General features: G+C 45.1%; 1 protein-coding gene across 1 annotated transcript in view; it reads left to right on the forward strand.

Annotated features, from left to right (window-relative positions):
* Positions 1-4,999: 4,999 nt before the first annotated feature.
* CDH5 (cadherin 5) overlaps positions 5,000-17,250 on the forward strand; it is a 28,764-nt gene continuing 16,513 nt past the window's right edge. Inside the window, 1 exon segment of the mRNA XM_036390557.2 lies at positions 5,000-5,144. Coding sequence (XP_036246450.1) covers positions 5,119-5,144 — 26 coding nt within the window. The 5' untranslated portion in view covers positions 5,000-5,118.

Below are 17,250 nucleotides of genomic sequence, written 5' to 3' on the forward strand. Positions count from 1 at the left end.
AAAATTAGGTCTCAGACTTCTTTGAAAGAAAAATCAACATTATTTCAACCAGTTAAAAATCTTTTTCTGTTTTAGAGCTCTCTAGCAGACATTTAGCAGCAGGACAATCAAAGAGCCAAAACTGCTGAGTGCAGGGACCTCTGCCCCTGCTCACCCCAGTGCTGAAGCCAGGAGCTTGCAGGCTGAGCCATGGATGGGCAGAATGCCATGGGAAAGCCAGGGCCAGGATGGACAAACAGTTGTGTGAACAGTGCAGGAAGCAAAGGGAAGAGGCCATCAAACTCCTGGTTCTGTCTGATCCCCCACAGCCAGGACATGAACACAGGGTTTGGAGCAGCCCCAGGTGGGGCTCACAGAGGGAAACCTCAGCAGCTCCTGCTGCCCCAGGAGCTCCACACCACCCCCTGCACACTCTGACTCTGGGGCAATTCAAATTAATGCCACAGACAGAAGAATGTTTGCACTGCAGACTTCACCAAAAAATAAGATGGATGGATGTTCCTCTGCTTTCAGATCTTGTATAGCAGAGAGAACCTCTTCTACACCAAAAGATGAGCCTCCCATTTCCACCAGCAGTCAGAGCTGAAAGCTGGGCTGCTTCAACAACCAAACAACAGAGTTCATAAATGGAAGGTGACAATTTTCATTTAGGAACAGATTGCCATGGTTTGGGTTTCTATTTTAAGAGCCATTCCAATTAAAGCAGGAATATTCTTCAGATGAAGAAAAAAATCACTGAAATGAAGATTGTTTATCAAAAACATTTGTGGAAAACTTTTTATCAGTTTCACATCTCTACACTTGACCTGCTCTTCTCACTGGAATCCTGTGTAAAGGTTGGTGTTATCCAGTGTGAGCCTGCAGCCCTGTTGTTCCAACCCCCTGAGGATTGTGCCTTCAGTGAGCACATCAAAGGGATCCCTGATTCCTTCCTTCAGTTCAGGGCTGACACAGTTCCATTTTATGGCTCCTGCTCAGGCTGTTACACAGTGTTAGTGCAATATGGGTGCGTTCTGTACCATCTATCCTTTCCTGGCATTTCCAAACAAGGCAACAACATCATTTGGGACCATTCCCTGCTGAACATTTTCAGAAAAACCCCTGTAGTCATTAGTCTTTATGAAGCCAGAGGTCTCATTAAGGAGCAGGGGACTGACCCTTCCAGGAGAGATCTGCTGCAGTGAAATGAGTGTGCTACAGCCAGAACAGTGCTCTGGAAAACAGCTCAGCAGATGCTATCATGCCTCCCCAGCAAACACCCAATTCCACCAGCTTTAACTGAAATTCCTCAGCAGTTTTTGTTTTGTTTTGTGGTTGTTTTTTTTTTTTCAATACACTTTAAATTAAAAACAAATCAGAGCTACATTGTTTTTTTTAATAAACCTGACAAGAGGAAGCTGAGTCAGAGTGGCTCCAGGATGCACACCTCAGGCTGTGACAGAAAGGAAACCAGTGACCAAGTGGAAATGACTAAGAGCACACTGCACTGCCCTGATTAAAGGCCCAGAAATAATAACACAACGTGCTGCAGAGATTATGCCTTCCACACAGAGCAGGAATTGTTCTTTTTTAACCTTCAGGTAATGGTCCTTCCAGAGAGGCTGCAGACAACCATCAGATAGAATTGCACATTTCAGATGGGAGGGATTTTGCACTGATTAGCTGTGCTGCTGGAAATTAGCATTTGGGGTTTGTTTTTATAACTGAAGGAAAGCCTCTGCTCTCCCCTACCCTATCTCCTGGTCTAACTGGTCAGAAAAATCCTGGCACAGTGTCACAGTGTGCCTGCATTCCCAGCCTTGGCACAGCTTCCCTTGCACAGTGCCTGTAGCATTTGGGTTTAGCAGGACAGACTACTAAACCTAACTTTTATAAACTGTTACAAAAGCATTCTTGGGCTGTACTGGCAAGGGTAAAGCCCTTCCCTAGTGAGAGTCAGATAGAAGGATGAGAATTAAAATATTATTAGTTGCAGCTGTTTCAATAGCTGTCTCTGCTTTTGATGATTGTGCTTATCAAGAAGGGCTTATTTATCGTATGGAATTTCACCATAACTGCAATTACTGGTGAAGAAAAGGAAACCTCTCACTTAGTGAAAAGTACAGGGCTGCTTTATCCACTTTGCTGGGACTCATGCTGGTTAGGAAAGCAATGAACTTGTTCCTACAACGATGTTTTCCACGAATTCTTTGAGGAGAACTTTCCAGAGCACTGATCAGATGAGACAGTGAACAAACAACACAGCACAGAGCTGAAACCAGCTGCAGCCACCAGTCAGCCTGCCCTGCTGGGAACACAGCAGGCAGAGGACCTGGAGCTCCTGATCACCAGATCAACCTCCTCAGCAACAGATGAAATCTAATTCTGAAGAAAGGTGCTTTAATCTCACATTCATTCTGTGCACTTACCAACCCAGTAACTTACACCAACCCCCCGGGTGCCTGTGCACAGTGAGCACAGTCAGACTGAGCAGATTTCATGTGCTGAGTGAGGGCTGTGTTTCTGCCCATTATAACACATTATTCCTCTCAGCAGCAGCAAGATGACAGTTATTACTTCAGATTCCCAGGAATGTCAAATTCAAACTATGCACAAGCACCTGTAAAGCAAAGTTGAGTTCTACCCCATCATTCAAGAGAGGAAGGACTATTTTAAACTTTACTAGTCTGGCAAATTGCTCAGACTGCATTTCAATAACACAGGCTGCACTCAAGAGTTTCACAGACAGAGATGCTGATCTGAACCAGACATATCTGACCCAGGTGCCACAGAGCCCCAGAGCAGCAGCTAATGAACAACTGTGGGAAAAGCACTGGAAAGAAGCAAATGATCCAGTCAGGGCAGCTGGATATAACATGGAAGAAAACTCATCCAGCAGAGCTGAACAGAAAAGGGCCTGATGTCATTTGGAGACAGGAAAGGCAGGAAAACACCATGAAATGACAAGTAAAAAATTGCCACTCCTTTTGCTCTGCCACCATCTCCATCCACGAGGCACACAGACAGTACCTGCTAATTCATTTTTCACCTGTTGCCTTCTATTCCACCAGCTGGATTGTTAAATAATATTTCATACCCAAAATGACACAACTAAAAGGTAATTATACCTGCCAATGTGGTCTGATCATGCAAAGGATTTTTCTCATTAGCAGAACTGAGTGTGAATTAATAATATTTTTGAAACATTACCCTCTGGATTGCAAAGACATGAGCCACCAAGGAATTGTTCCAGTCTTATGATTTGGCCACAATGATAAAGTCTGAAAGTCTAAGATCTACAAGAAATCCTGTTTGCCAGCATTTAAAACTTTCACATGGGGCCTTTCACTGCCTGAGAGGGACAGCAGGGCAAATGTGTGGGACCAAGCAGGGGGCACAGGGCACTCTGAACCATCAGCTCTGCTGCTGGTGGGAGAGGGCTGCTTACAAAAGGTTTTCAGTTTTCTATCGAGCTCTGGAGCAGAGCACGTGAAAAGTCCTTCAGAAACTTTCTCTCTTCTTACCTTGAACTTTTTGGGGGAGATGAAGCAAATCAGATAATAGGAAGGTAATTTAGCAGGCATTGAAACAGACCTTGACAACCTGAGCTGGGGCCTCAGGGCACACAGAGAGAACCCTGGGGTCTCCTCTTTTCCCTCTGAGCAGGGGGATGAGTCCCTTCCCTCCTCCTTTCCTGAATGTCCCCTCAGTCCCAGCCCCACACAGGGACAGCAGAGGCACAAGGGGCTGGAAATGCAGCTGGAGCCACTTGCAAGGGCAAATCCTTAATCTGGGCCCCCTGTCTGCTGTGGGCACCAGGTTATCAGGGAGCTGCATCCTGACCAGAGAGCTAAAAACCCCTATCAGCATCTCCCCTCCCAGCAGTGGAGCACAGCTCCTATCAGCTCCTCTCCCAGCAGTGACACAGCTTCTTTAACAGCTCATTTTCCTGCAAGGAAACTGGACTCTCTGAGCTCCTTGCGTAAGAATTTGAAAAATGTCTCCTTTTTTTAAAATAATTAAAGTAACAAATTCCTTCAGGAGCCATTCATCTTCACTGCTGTACACCATGACAAAGTGAGACAATCTGACCAACCTCAGCCTTCTGGCAAGGCAGGAAATCAATCCCACCACCTGTGCTGGACTGTAATGACAAATAGGGGCAAGAGAGTATTTAACTGTGGAATAATATTAAAAATTTAATTCAATAATTAAAATTATTGAAGTCATACTTAAGATACATTGAACATTTGCCTACATTTATTATAAGTGGTTCCAAAGAGTGTGTTTTGAGTAAGCCCTGCACTTCTCAGTTTTCTTCTGCATTATTTAGTGAAAAAAATCCTCTTTCATTTGTAGTGCACAATGCCAAGAGCTACACCCTTGTGCTCAGTTTAACACTGCAGCTTCCCCTCCTGAGTGCCCTGAGTGGTCTCCAGACTTAGAACTCAGCATAATCAAGATGCTATGAACATTTTCTCCTTCTGAAAGGCCTACCTACACTGCCTTGCTCCTCAGGTCTTCACTTTACCTGTGAAAAACACTGTGACATTTCATCTTTACACCCAGCACGGGCAGAGCTTAGCAGGAGCCCAGTCTCATTAACAGGAGGGCTCTACCCTTTTTGGTTTCCAGGTATAAAAATTCTTCTAGGTAGGACACTTCCAAACAGCTTTGAAAGTCCTGTTTGTGCAAAGCAGGCATAGTCTGTGCTGATCAAGTGTCAGTCACCAAAAGTTCCTCTCAGATATTTGCTAGCTGCTAAAACACTCTCTAAAACAACAGCAAATAACAGACCAACACTGGTGTTTCTCTCAGAGCCAGTTTCCTTTTATTCAGTTCCCTCATAGAGTCAGCAACAAATAAGTAGATAGAGCAATAATAATGCTAAGTTTATCTTGTTTCCTCCACTCCCTCTTCTCCCTGGGTTACTAAGGCTTGGAACAATAACAGGATGCCGGGATGCAGGATGGGAAAGGCTGACTCCCAGCTGGAAAACCTTGGAGACTGGAGAGCTGAACACTCCCAGTATTGCTTCACAAAAAGAGAACTGGATTTTTCTATTTGATTTTCATTTTTTGTATTCTGCTTCACATTTTGGGATTCTGTTGGGTTCAGTTTGCCTGATTTGGTACCAGAATGAAGCTTGGCCACCTTGGACTCGGGTAAGAGACAAATGTTATTTTCTGTCCTTCAGCCATCAAGTTCATTTCAAAGGGTTTTTTACCTCCACCCAGATTGTTTTCTAATGTCTTAAATAAGTTAAGAAATATCAGCAAATGGGCTATGAATTTTATACATATCCACCAAATCCTTTGGGTCTTACACAGATGGCACCCACGCCAAGTTAAGTACAAACAGCAGAGCTGTTACCAATTGACACTGGAAGAGGAAAATCTCTGGCTTTGTTGGGCTATACCATAATATTCCCAGATTATTTAAAATATATATATATATACACATTTCATGGGGTTTTGGGCATTGCTTTGTACTATTGAGATCACGTTGCCAATGTTCATCCATAATGGAAAAGAGGTGGAGATTGTGCTGCCAATTGCACCTGTGAAGGCTTTAGGAAGGCATTTCCCTCCTGGTGTGGACAGGTGCAGCTCCAGGGCTGCTTGCAGTGAGCAGAGGTGCACTGGGCTGGGATTTGATGCAAATGTTTTATTGAAGTGGATTTGGGGTCTGTCTGTAAGGTGGGTGGCTTTCCTGTGCCCAGGGCCAAGAGGCGACAGCCACAGTGTGCTCTGGCCAGCTCTGGCATATCTGTTTAAAACTGAGAGGGGAGTTTATGCAAACCCAGATGCAGATGTGGTCTCCTAATTCCCAAGTTTAAAGTGTCCCAGGTACTTGAACACCCTAACTCTGGAGTGCCAGGTTTTACAGACCTTGTTCTAAAAGACCAGCAATTCTTATTCCAGGTTCCTTGATCTCAGTGGTTCAAAAAGACCCATCTTTTTTCTGATGGGTTATTTTATGAGCAGTGGCTCGACAGAAAAAGTTGTTTGAAAAGGCTTTTATCTTGTCCTAGAGCAGGTGTAGCAGGTCCCTGAACTAACAAGCTCGCTGTGCAGCTTGCAGAGACAAAGCATTTATGCATAAGAGATGAAGTGATAGTGGTTTTTCTGTAAGAAATCCATTCTGCAATAGTGGGACTGTCAGTGTGCACAGCTCCTCACCATGCTGGCTGTCACACTGTAATAAAGATTAAAGAAGGAAAGAGATGCAAGGAAAAGAAATACGGAAGAAGATGAATTTCTGTGAGAAAATCTCTTCCATTCTTAGCTCCCAAAACCATTCCCAGCTGGCTGTTTCTGCAGTTAACAAAGGTAGAGTTAATCAATGTGTCCCTGCCTCCTGTGAATATAAATCATTAGATCAGCATTTGTAAAAGCACACAGTATTATAGATGTTCATGCAGGAAAATATATTAGACAATAGCAAGGATGCTCCAAAGATTTACAAAAGCTTCTCATCTTAGGTTAATTGGTGCCTGGTAACAACAACCCATATACCAGAAACAAATCACAGAAATGCTGACTTGAAATTTATCTCTGGTATCTCCAGGAGCTGTTTTATCCTTAAACAAAGGGTGACCCACAGGAGAAAAGGACACAGGATGCATTTAGCATAGGAAAGCCTTAGAATGGTACAGTGCGCTAGAGAGAAAAATGGGAATTTACAAGTAATAAAACAAATTAATTTGAAAGCAAAGCATAAACTCAATTAAAAAATCATTCCTGCTTTGCCCACAAAGCCACAAACCTGGGTTATTTTTCAGACTGCTACAGCTGCACTGCAATGCAAGAGGAAGCATTTCCCAAAGCTCTGCTCTTTAACAGAAGACCATAAGAGTGTTCTTTAAGCATTTTTAAAAACTGAAATTGAGTCCCTGAGCAAGGTGCAGCTCACAAGATGTGGAGCACACAGGCAGGGCAGAGTTAACAGCTCTGCTGCCAGCTTTGCCTCACATCCTGCCTTGCTGAGGAAACTGCTCTAAAAACAGGATAGAGGTAAAAATCACAGGGCATGGCTCAGAAACTGCTCTGATTTACAGCACTGGTGGAAAAAAGGACTTCACCGTCCCTCCATAAATTAATTAATTCAATTAATATTTCCAACTCAAAATAGAAAAAAATTTCATAAAACTCTCTTTTCTTGTCCGGATATGTGTCTACAGAACTACAGGCTTAAATCAGGCCAGAAAATAATTTTTGTTTTTTAAAAGAGCAAAGGTTCACATAATCAAGATAACTGATGATTTCTGGCAGCTGAGCTTTCTGTAAGGAATCTTCATTGCATTTCCATCATAGTTGCAGGTTTTGCTCAGATTCTACAAGTTTAATTCAGAGGTTCCAATGTTAGTGCCAAGAAGAAAATAAGAGCTTCCCTTTGTGAGGAATTTGTTGGGTATGAAATTACTTTGGTGTCTTTTTCTTTTATTTTTTTTTTTACAAATGGGTTTCCCTTGTTATCCTTGTGAGTTTACAAACTGAAACCCCTCCGAGTTCTGGGGTGAGTGCTTTCCCCTGCTCCCCTGAGCACAGCAGACAGGGATTGTTGGAGCTTGGCTGGCACAGAGGTGCCCAGCTCACGCTCACCAGAGCAGCTCCCACAGGCCCTGGGGAGCTGCAGGAGAGCAGAGCCTGGGCAGCAGAGCTGGGCACTCCTTTGGGCCATGATAAAAGGCTTTTGTGGGCTTCCCCTCAGGGCTCTGCTCTGCCCAGGGCCGTGCAGGTGTAGCAAACACAGAAACCCAGCACTGGTGTCCCTGTCACGGCCAGGAGCCACCAGCTGTGCTGCTGAGGAGCTTCCAGGGACCCCTGCAAACCAGGGGTCTCACCAAGAAATGCTGGGGACAAACCTGTGCAAAATGCAGGCACGGTTTGGAGATGAAGGCACTGCCACCACTCCAGGACAGTGCTCCAGGAGGGACCCAGGCAGCCCCACTGCCACCCCAGGCTGTCCCTGCTGGGGCTGCAGCCCCTCCCCAGCTCCAGGACCCAACAGCACCCACCACACACCCTGTGCCAGAGCAGGATTCCTTCCCAGCCCCAGCCCAGCTCTGCCAGGGCAGTCTCATTCCATAAAGCCATTTATTCCCATGCAGGAGCACAGAACAGCCCCAGCTGCTGCCTCCAGGAGGGATCCCAGCCAAGGAACCCCAGGGCTTTATCCCCTCCCAGTCCAAGGGTGCCCAAGCCTGGCTGTGCCTGCTGAGCCCTGGACTCCTGCTGCCTCAGCTCCCTGTGCCCTCTGCTGGGGCTCCCACCATCCCCAGGGCTCCACCTGAGCTACCCCAGAGGCTGCACAGAATGAATTCCCTCACCACACCCCTCAGCACTGCACCTCCTGAATGCTGCAGCGAGCCTGGCCTTGGAATATGAAAAATCAATAATAAATTGTGAAGAAGCTGTTTGCAGTTCTTGAGTGCAGGAATACAAATTAGCCCCTTTCATTTGATTTTCACTCATCTGCATCAGAATTTCAGATCTGTCAATAAGAATAGAACTGGCTGTATTTTGAATACAAGCTTTTGCTGAATATGTTAAGTTCTGTCATCTCCTGGAAGGGAAGCTGTTTGTGCCATGATCTCTGCCTGTGCTGCTGCACACATCTGTTGGGCAGGCAGGGGGATTTGGGGCCCAGCCCTCCCATTCACAGGACCTGGAGGAGCTCAAGACCTGGGATTTCCAGGGCTGGCAAAGACAGGAGAAGGGCACAAGGGAAACCTATCCCTCCATGGCACTGCCTACACTCCAGTTTTGGTGCTCTGAGAATAGACCAGGGGTCAGGAGGTGAGCAGACTCTGGAAGACTTTTCTCCAGACAAGTATTTTTGTGTGAGAGTAAAACTCTTACAATAGATTAGCAGCTGCATTTGAAACCTTTATCACGTATTAGCCACAAAAGTCCAGAAGTTATAGTGAAAAATGACAGATATTTTAAAGAAAGGCCAGCACAAACTAGGGAATTGGCACAGGTACCTTCCCAAAGAGCAGCAGCAGAGAGAAAAGAGTGTTCTTCTGCCCCAGCATTGCTACCTGAACTGCAAGGACTTACAGAGCACCATTGTAGTTAGAGGTAGACAAAAAGGCAAAAATGTTTTCAATTCCTCATTTTCAAAACCCAAAGAGGTCACTTTTATTGTCCCCTTCTGTTCCTGTGCACTTTCCCCAGCATCCTGTGGCACAGCTCGAGGCAGCAGAGGCCTCTGTTTGTGCCAGATCTGTTACAAAGGCACAAAGCAGCAGTGGCACCTCTGCCTTTGTCCTTTCCCTGCATCCCCCCCTCCCAGCCCCACCTGCAGGGTGTCCCTGACCCCTGGCAGAGCTCAGCAGGGCCAGGGGGCTCTTGCAGCACACAGGGCCCTTGGCCTCATTGTGCAGGACAGTGGGAAGGGAAATTCCACTTCCACCAAATTCCTTCTCCTGCCTTTGTCCACGTTTCTAATCCATGCTCTGGTAGCTCCAGTCTTCCTGTTCCCCTTCCTTTGGTGATGCTATCTGCTGTGAATCTGTGCCCTGGGAACCCTCAAGGAGCACAAAGCCTCCTTCCAGGGTCTGGCCTGAGGAGACCAAGGGCTGCTGCTGCTGTCCTGCCAGTGATAGGAAATCCTGCCATTGATGGGAAAGGCTCCTGGGATGGGCTCAGCTCCCTCAGCAGAATCCCCCTGGCACAGGGCTTTAGTTGGCTTCTCCATTCTGTTATGGGATGGTCCCTGCCTCTACCTCCAGCCCTAGACCTGAATTCATTCATTGTTTTCTCTTTCTGGCTTTTGCTGTCATTATCCTTCAGATATAAATGGTCTGCAAGAGAATCAGTTTACTTGTGACTTGGTGAGCTTAAAGGCCTTTTCCAACTTTAACAATTCTGTGATTCTATGTCAGGATTAGGCCAAGCAATCAATATCAATAATAATGTATCAGAGTTTTCAACACCCCCTCTAGGAGCCCAAAGCTACAATGGATTTGTGTATATTGGCTGCTTGCTCAGTGCTGGTAATTTGGGGGGTTAGGCTCTCATTAAAGCTTAAACAATGATGGCACATTTTAGTTCCATTCAGACCTTACCCAGCACACAAATGAACAAGGGAGGGCAGAGAGCTGGAATGCTTTTTGCTGGGGGTTCATTTTACAAAGAGAGAAATGGGAACTCCACAGGGACAGAGCTATCCCAGAGCTCCATCCTCTGCAGCCCCATCTCACAAACACCTTTGCTTTGCACCCTGGGTTTGCCAGCAGCAGCTTTGCTAAAAGCTTAGGATTAGAACAGATCCTGAATTACTGAGCTGCACTTGGACATTACTTCAGTCCCAAACAGGAAGGAAGGGACACATTTCTCTGTGGAATATATTTTCTCTTTTCCCTGCTGTAAAGTGATGAGCTGCATCACCTGCCAAATTTGGACTGACCTGCAGCTTCTTCAGATGAGGAGAAAGGGTTTATTCACTCCAGAAGGGCTTTCCAGTGGCTGTGATCAGAACGTGAGCTGTGGCAGAAATAAATGTTCCACTTACACAGCCTCTGAAAAGTTCCACCTCAGCTTAAGAAAAATCTCTGTTAAATCATAACCACTCCCACATAGAAACAAATCCACACAGAAGAGAGTCACACAACTTACAACAGCTTTCCTCACCTCTTTAAGCTTCCCTGTGTCTGGGGCCTGTATTTTCAGGCTCTCCAGCTTTCCTTTATCAGCACATTAAAGAGGAAATTTGCTGCCCTAGCTTTATTTTGATTTAAAGATGGGATTTTCCTGACAAGAGCTAAGCTGTAACTAAAACTATTGGAAGACTCATTGTAAATTCCCAAAAGCAGTAAAAATATCATTTGCATCATCTCATAACACATGGAGATAATACAATGGAAGTGTTCCAGGAAAGGACTGTAACTATAGGGATGGACATAAAAGGTCTCAAAGTTAATTAAGCCTGGTCTACAATCTGCTGGATCTGCTGGATAAGGACAGGAAATTGAGAAGAATGAACTGACATTTGAATGAGACATTCTAAAAAGGGAGAAAAATACAGAACACTAAACAAAATCTATCCAGACACACCCTGTTTTTTCGGCCTCTTGCCCAGACAGAAAACAAGAGATTTATGTATATGTGCATGCTTTCTTTATCTGCCACAATGCTAATTTTCAGAGGAAATACTGATGCATTCAGCTACCCCAGAGAACACTCTGGACAAAGGAATGAGCACACACAGGCAGCTGAGCAGGGTTTCTCTGCTACAGATTAGGGCAGTGAATGTCACTTATGGACCTGGGGACGATGCTCCTGTGCCACACAGCTACTCCTGCTCCTGAGCTTTTGTTAAAGAAAAACAGGGGAAAAAAATCTTGCCTGCTCTTAACGCAGCTACATTGTACTTTCTAAAGCATCGTATTTATTGCAAGTGGTTCCTCAAAGGAGAGGGACTTTTCCTTAATGAGGGAGGCTCAGCTGGAGATCTCTGCTAGGAGGCCTCTCTGATATTAAGGATTTATGTGGAAGCAAAGGGGAAATGGAGAAAGCTCTTCAATACATTATTCTTATTTGTACCTTGTATTCTTTCAGCTTGGCCAAACTCTGGAACACCCAGTGGCAGCTTCAGCCAAGCTCTGTAGAGCTGAGCCAAGCAGGGGAAGCACCAAAGCAGAGCCAGTCTGAAAGGTGCACACCATTAATGTAGGGAGCAAAGCTGGTCAGAGAGGCTGGAGAAATCTTTGCAGTGATCACAAACACCTCCAAGATGCCCAAACTATTCCATTTCTGCACTGGAATGAGCAAATAATTTTTGGAGATTCTCTTGTCCTCCTGCTCCCCCAAAATCAAACAGCATCAGAGGGGGGATGCTGGGGATGAGGGGGGCTCAGGGAGACTCCTCCACCTTCATCCCACTGAGCCACCTCAGTTTGGGATGAGCGAGAGGAAATTGGCTCAGAGGAAGCAAGGGAAGAACTGGATCTACAGCCAGGGAAATGTGTCAGTGAGCCTGGAGCCCCTGCCCAGGGGGAGTAAACCTGAGCACCCCTGGAATCTGCTCTGGGATGCAAGGGAGGGAATGAGTTCTTTGCCTGTCTGCAACACTGGCACTTCATCACTGTTTTCAACATCTGCCTTTATCAATAATTCATCCAGATGGGAGGTATCTTCCTCTTTATCTTGGAGGAGGAATTCAGAGGGGGAAATGTCTGCAGTTCCAAACTATGCATGCAGGGTGATCCCACCCATCTTATCAGCTCACTTCAGAGCAGAAGGGCTGCACTTAACCCAGAGTTAACCCCCACAATGGCTCTGGCTTCAAAAGCACTTGACAACTGTCACCACAAGACATGCGGCCAAGAGCAAATTTTCTGTCATTTGATTGTTTGTTTCACCCTTGCAACATCTGCCAAGTAAATAAATCAGAGCAGTCATAGGTATTGTGGGATTTCTGATTGTGATAAATGGAATGCTCTAAGCCAGAGAGCACAGAATGTGAGTGACAGTGATGATGAGGTGAGAACATTCTGTGCCAAGCCCCAGACTCTGCCTGTGGGTTTGAGCACATCCCCTAACACCAGAACACCCCTGCTCTCACTCAGCCCTCACAAACCTGCTCCCAGGGACCAGAGGCTGTAAAAAGCTACAGCAGAGTAGGTTGGGAGCTTAAACTCCATGGGATTAATGCTGTCAACAACTGAGGGAAAGCCAAAATTTTCTGTTTATGATAATGTTTTTATTTGCTATGAAACAAAATCAAAAATTGGTTTAATAATTTAATCACAAATATTTCAGCAACTGTGCTTATACTGGGCACTGTGCTTAAGCACATTTTACCCCTTGTGACATATTTGTAATGAAGTAAAAGGCTTTGTGCATGGGCAGACTGGACAATACCACTTCTTTAAAGGACTCTAATCCATTTTGGGAATACTTCAGGGAAAGTAAAGCATTATGTGACTATAGGAGAAAGAGTCAGAAGCCTCAAGCAGCCCCAGAACATTTCAGTGCTTCATGCTTTGTATGTGCTCCCTTTCAAACTGGTTCTCATCAGCTCTCAAGTGTCTCTACAGCTTCTGTGCTGACATCCAACATGATCATGGACAATGAGCAAAGCAGGGATTCTGCCCCTGCAGGAGACAGACCTGCCTGGAGTGGGGAGTGAGGAAGGCTGTGAGTTGCTAAAGCTCCCCTCAGACTGAGTGTGCCTCTGACACACCCTCACCTCTGCTTCTCTTCTGGCCACAAGGTCAGCAGATTTACCAAGATGGGATTTCTTGCTGGACATACCAGGATGGTCACAGAAAAACAGTCATTCCCTAAAACAACAATTAGCTGCATCACCAATCTGATGAGAAGGAAATCTGTACTGTCACTGCTCATTTTAATGACTCCAAAGCATTGTTTTATCTCCATCACATCTGTCATCCACAGCAAACAACCCTCAGTTCAAGAGAGCACTGTTCAATAATAGAAGTCATTCAAGAATTATTAATTTATCCAGTCCAAAAATAGTCCCTCCTTAAGGTCCATGAACAGTCCAGTAACTGAAACATTAACATATATTTAATTTGCTTCTCAGTTACCAGGTTTACAAGAAAGAAACTCAGCTAAAAACCAGATTACTACAGATTGACAGGAAAATTATTTGATTCAAAATGAGAATAGGAATCAAAGCTTGTGCACGTGACCTGGAGGAGCAGCCCCTGTGGGGTGGCTCATTTTCCTGGGTAAGATTTTTGACATAACACAGAAAGATAAGTCCTAGATTTTCTTGACCTATGTGGAAGTTGCACAATTTTGTACAGATTCTCCAGGTCTTCTTTTATTAGATCATGTAAGGGATCCATTTCCACAAACAGAAGAGTTTCAGATCCCCAGACATATTTAAATTAACACTATCCACAAAAGGCTACAGGTACCAAAACAATGCAGGACAAGCAGGCACAATCTATCAGCCCATCTCTCCCAAATATCCCCAGGAACAGAGATTCTTTGAGGTTTTCTTGAATTCTAACAGAAGCCAATTTCAGAGCTGACTCTGAGCTGTGCAGGTGTTATGTAAAGGAAATCAAGATCTAAGCCAAGCAAATGTGTGTTTGTGAACAGGAAACTGAATCTGGACCTACACCAGAAACACACATTCAATAAATAATTGTTTCCATTCTTTATCAGATACAAATCAGACAGGAGCACAGACAGCATTTTTCTCTCAAAAAACTGCAAAATATGCTTTTGAAAGTTTTTAATGAAAGTTTTAATTTTAAGAAAATGCATATTAAGACAAAGTTAGCTAGAAATTGAGAGAAACCAGCAGAGGTTAAAAATCCTTGCACCTTTGAGATTTTGGGCCTTGGTGCTTCACTGTCTGGCAGGACCCTCCCAACTCACTCAGATTTATCAGCAAGGAACAAAAGGGATCTTCCTCCTCACTCTTTCTGTTTACCACCAAAATCTTCCTGGACCATGCATTTCTGATCCTCAGCTCTCACTCTGCCTCCTCTCAGGATTCCCTGCAGCACTTTGGACCAGCAGGTCACTCACTGAATGCAGGCAGGGCTGTCAGGCATCTCTGGAAGGGCTCCTGGGAAGATCCATTTTTGCTGCTCACCCATCTTTGGGGCTGTCGCTCACTAACTTGGAGAGTGGCTTTGCTTCTTTGAAAAGAAAAAGAAAAGAAAAAGAAAAAAGAAAAGGAGGATAAAAATAAGAGGAAAAAGTTGAAAAAACCCACCAAACCAGGGTCTTGCCTCCCTCATTTTCTTCCCAGTTCTGTATTTGAGCTAACAGAAAGACTTGGAGCACAATTTGACTGCCTGCTGTCCACCAAGACAATAAACATTCAATGTATACAAAGCAAATATTTACAGGTCTTTTATAGTCAAATTTCTTCATTTCCAAAAGAGAAATCTGTCTTAGCTGAGGACTCCATCCACCCAATGAGGTGAAGTTGTATTTTGCATCATCCAGGAGAAACTTTCTGGTGAACAGACAGGGAAAAACAATCATTAATAAATTCCCCCCAGGCCTACCAGAAACTTGAAGCTCAAATCACAAAGCCATTTCAGATTAGAATTAGTTCTCCTTTTGCCTGGAAAGAAAACATGAGGAGCCCAAAGGAGAAGTGCTGAATTATGTCCTCACCTGTGTTTATACCCTGCTGCAGAGCCAACACCAAGAACTGAGCAGCGCCAAATGCAGCACGAGTGCTCTCACAACACTGATATTTTTAAAGAAACAAGTTTGCTTAAGATATTGCTCAAGTGTCTGTTCATTCAAAGGTACTATCCCAAGTAGAAAATGTCATTTTTCCAATCAGTTTTCAGGCAGGCATTTGCACTCCAGATTGTTTAGTCATCACAGTGGCTGTTTACTTCAAGGTACCATCATTGCATACAAAATGGCATTTTAGAACCAGTTCCAGGCAGGCATTTGCATTCCAGGCTGTTTAATCATCAGTGGAAATCACTTCTCACATGCACAGAATCGACACAAGGACAATCAAAACTCAGCCCCAGGTAGTCAGGCACTGCTGAAATCAGCTCAAGAACGTGGAAAGGAACAAGCAGCAGAGTGTTCCCAGGAAAGAGCACTGCTGTGCCTTGCTGGGACATGTGACAGACACAGAAACACCGAGTTCTGCCCCGCCACACGGTACAGCCAAAAATGGAAAAAAAAAACCAAACAAACCAACAAAAAAAAAAAAAAAAAAACCTAAAAAAACCTAAAAAAAACTAAAAAAAAAGATTCCTCTGAGTCAAAACTGCACAATTTCCTTAGGCAGCTGTTCTCAGTGTCACTGGGGTTTGAGGACCTCCCCAGTTCCTGCTGTCACCGGGTGCCCTCAGCTCCTGTCCCACAGGAGCCCCAGCAGCAGCAGCACAGAGGGGAACGGGAGCAGAGGTAACAACACAGGGGGGACACAGTGGGGACACAGGTGGGGACACAGTGGGGACACAGTGGGGATACAGCTGGGGACACAGTGGGGACACAGGTGGGGACACAGTGGGGACACAGGTGGGGACACAGTGGGGATACAGTGGGGATACAGCTGGGGACACAGCTGGGAAACAGTGGGGACACAGTGGGGATGCAGTGGGGATACAGTGGGGATACAGTGGGGATACAGTGGGGATACAGTGGGGATACAGCTGGGACACAGTGGGGATACAGTGGGGACACAGCTGGGACACAGCTGGGAAACAGTGGGGACACAGTGGGGATGCAGTGGGGATACAGTGGGGATACAGCTGGGACACAGTGGGGATGCAGTGGGGATACAGTGGGGATGCAGTGGGGACACAGTGGGGTCACACCTGAGGGCACAGCTGGGAACACGTCCTGCTGCTGCCCTGGGAGCTGGGCAGAGCCATGGGCAGCAGTTCTGAGCTGAGGGACAGCAGAACCTGAGGGCGTTGTCACTCTGGTCCCTGCCAGGACACCCCAAACACATCTCAGTGCTCTGGGCTCCAGTGCCCTTCTGGAGCAGACAATGGTTTTTATCTGCCTGCAGGGCTGTCAGAGACATGAGGAGCTTTATCAGCCCAGGTTTGCACAGCCCTCTGTGGCCCCTGAGAGGCTGCATTAAGTATTGCTCAGGCTATTTTCTTTGAATGATGTTCTGTCTGCTCACCAAAACTACAGCACTGCAATGGAAAAAGATAATTTATCCCCTCCTGTGTTTGGTGTGTTTACTTTCTGTTCCTTAGGTCCTGCTGCAGTCACACATTTACTTTTAGTCTTACCCATCCTATAGATGAGAAATTGAAGTTCAAATGGATTCTGTAGGGCCAGGCTATTCAGAGTCATTCTATTCCCTGAGACCAGGCCAGGTTCTGCTCTCTGTATCTGCCATGGCTTCATTGAGCACAGCAATTTTAGAGGTGTTTAGATAGTGTATCAAAGTATATTTTTTCCATCTGAAAAATAATTTTTCAGTGCCGTTTGCTCCAAGAAAAACTAATTTTTTTTGTATGGGGTTTTTCATTTTCATTTAGATGAATCATTTAGATTCTTACTGGAATCATTCAGATTCCAGTAAGAATCTAAATCATTCAGATTCAAGTAAGAGAAAATAAGCTTTTGTTTCCAGCCTTTCTTGCAATCAGTAATGCAAATTATCTCAACAACACAGACATGACCCTTTTAAAATGTGTTGGATTTCTTGTGTATTCGTATATCTCGTGCCACTTTTAGCAAATTTCTCTCTCAGAATGTTCATTATCACCACTCTGCCTTATCCATTTGGGGTTTTTTGGATGCTGAAAAATTCTCAAAGATAAGCATAAGGTTTTAG

This window comes from Molothrus ater, chromosome 12, assembly GCF_012460135.2.
Source record: "Molothrus ater isolate BHLD 08-10-18 breed brown headed cowbird chromosome 12, BPBGC_Mater_1.1, whole genome shotgun sequence".
Lineage (NCBI taxonomy): Eukaryota > Metazoa > Chordata > Aves > Passeriformes > Icteridae > Molothrus > Molothrus ater.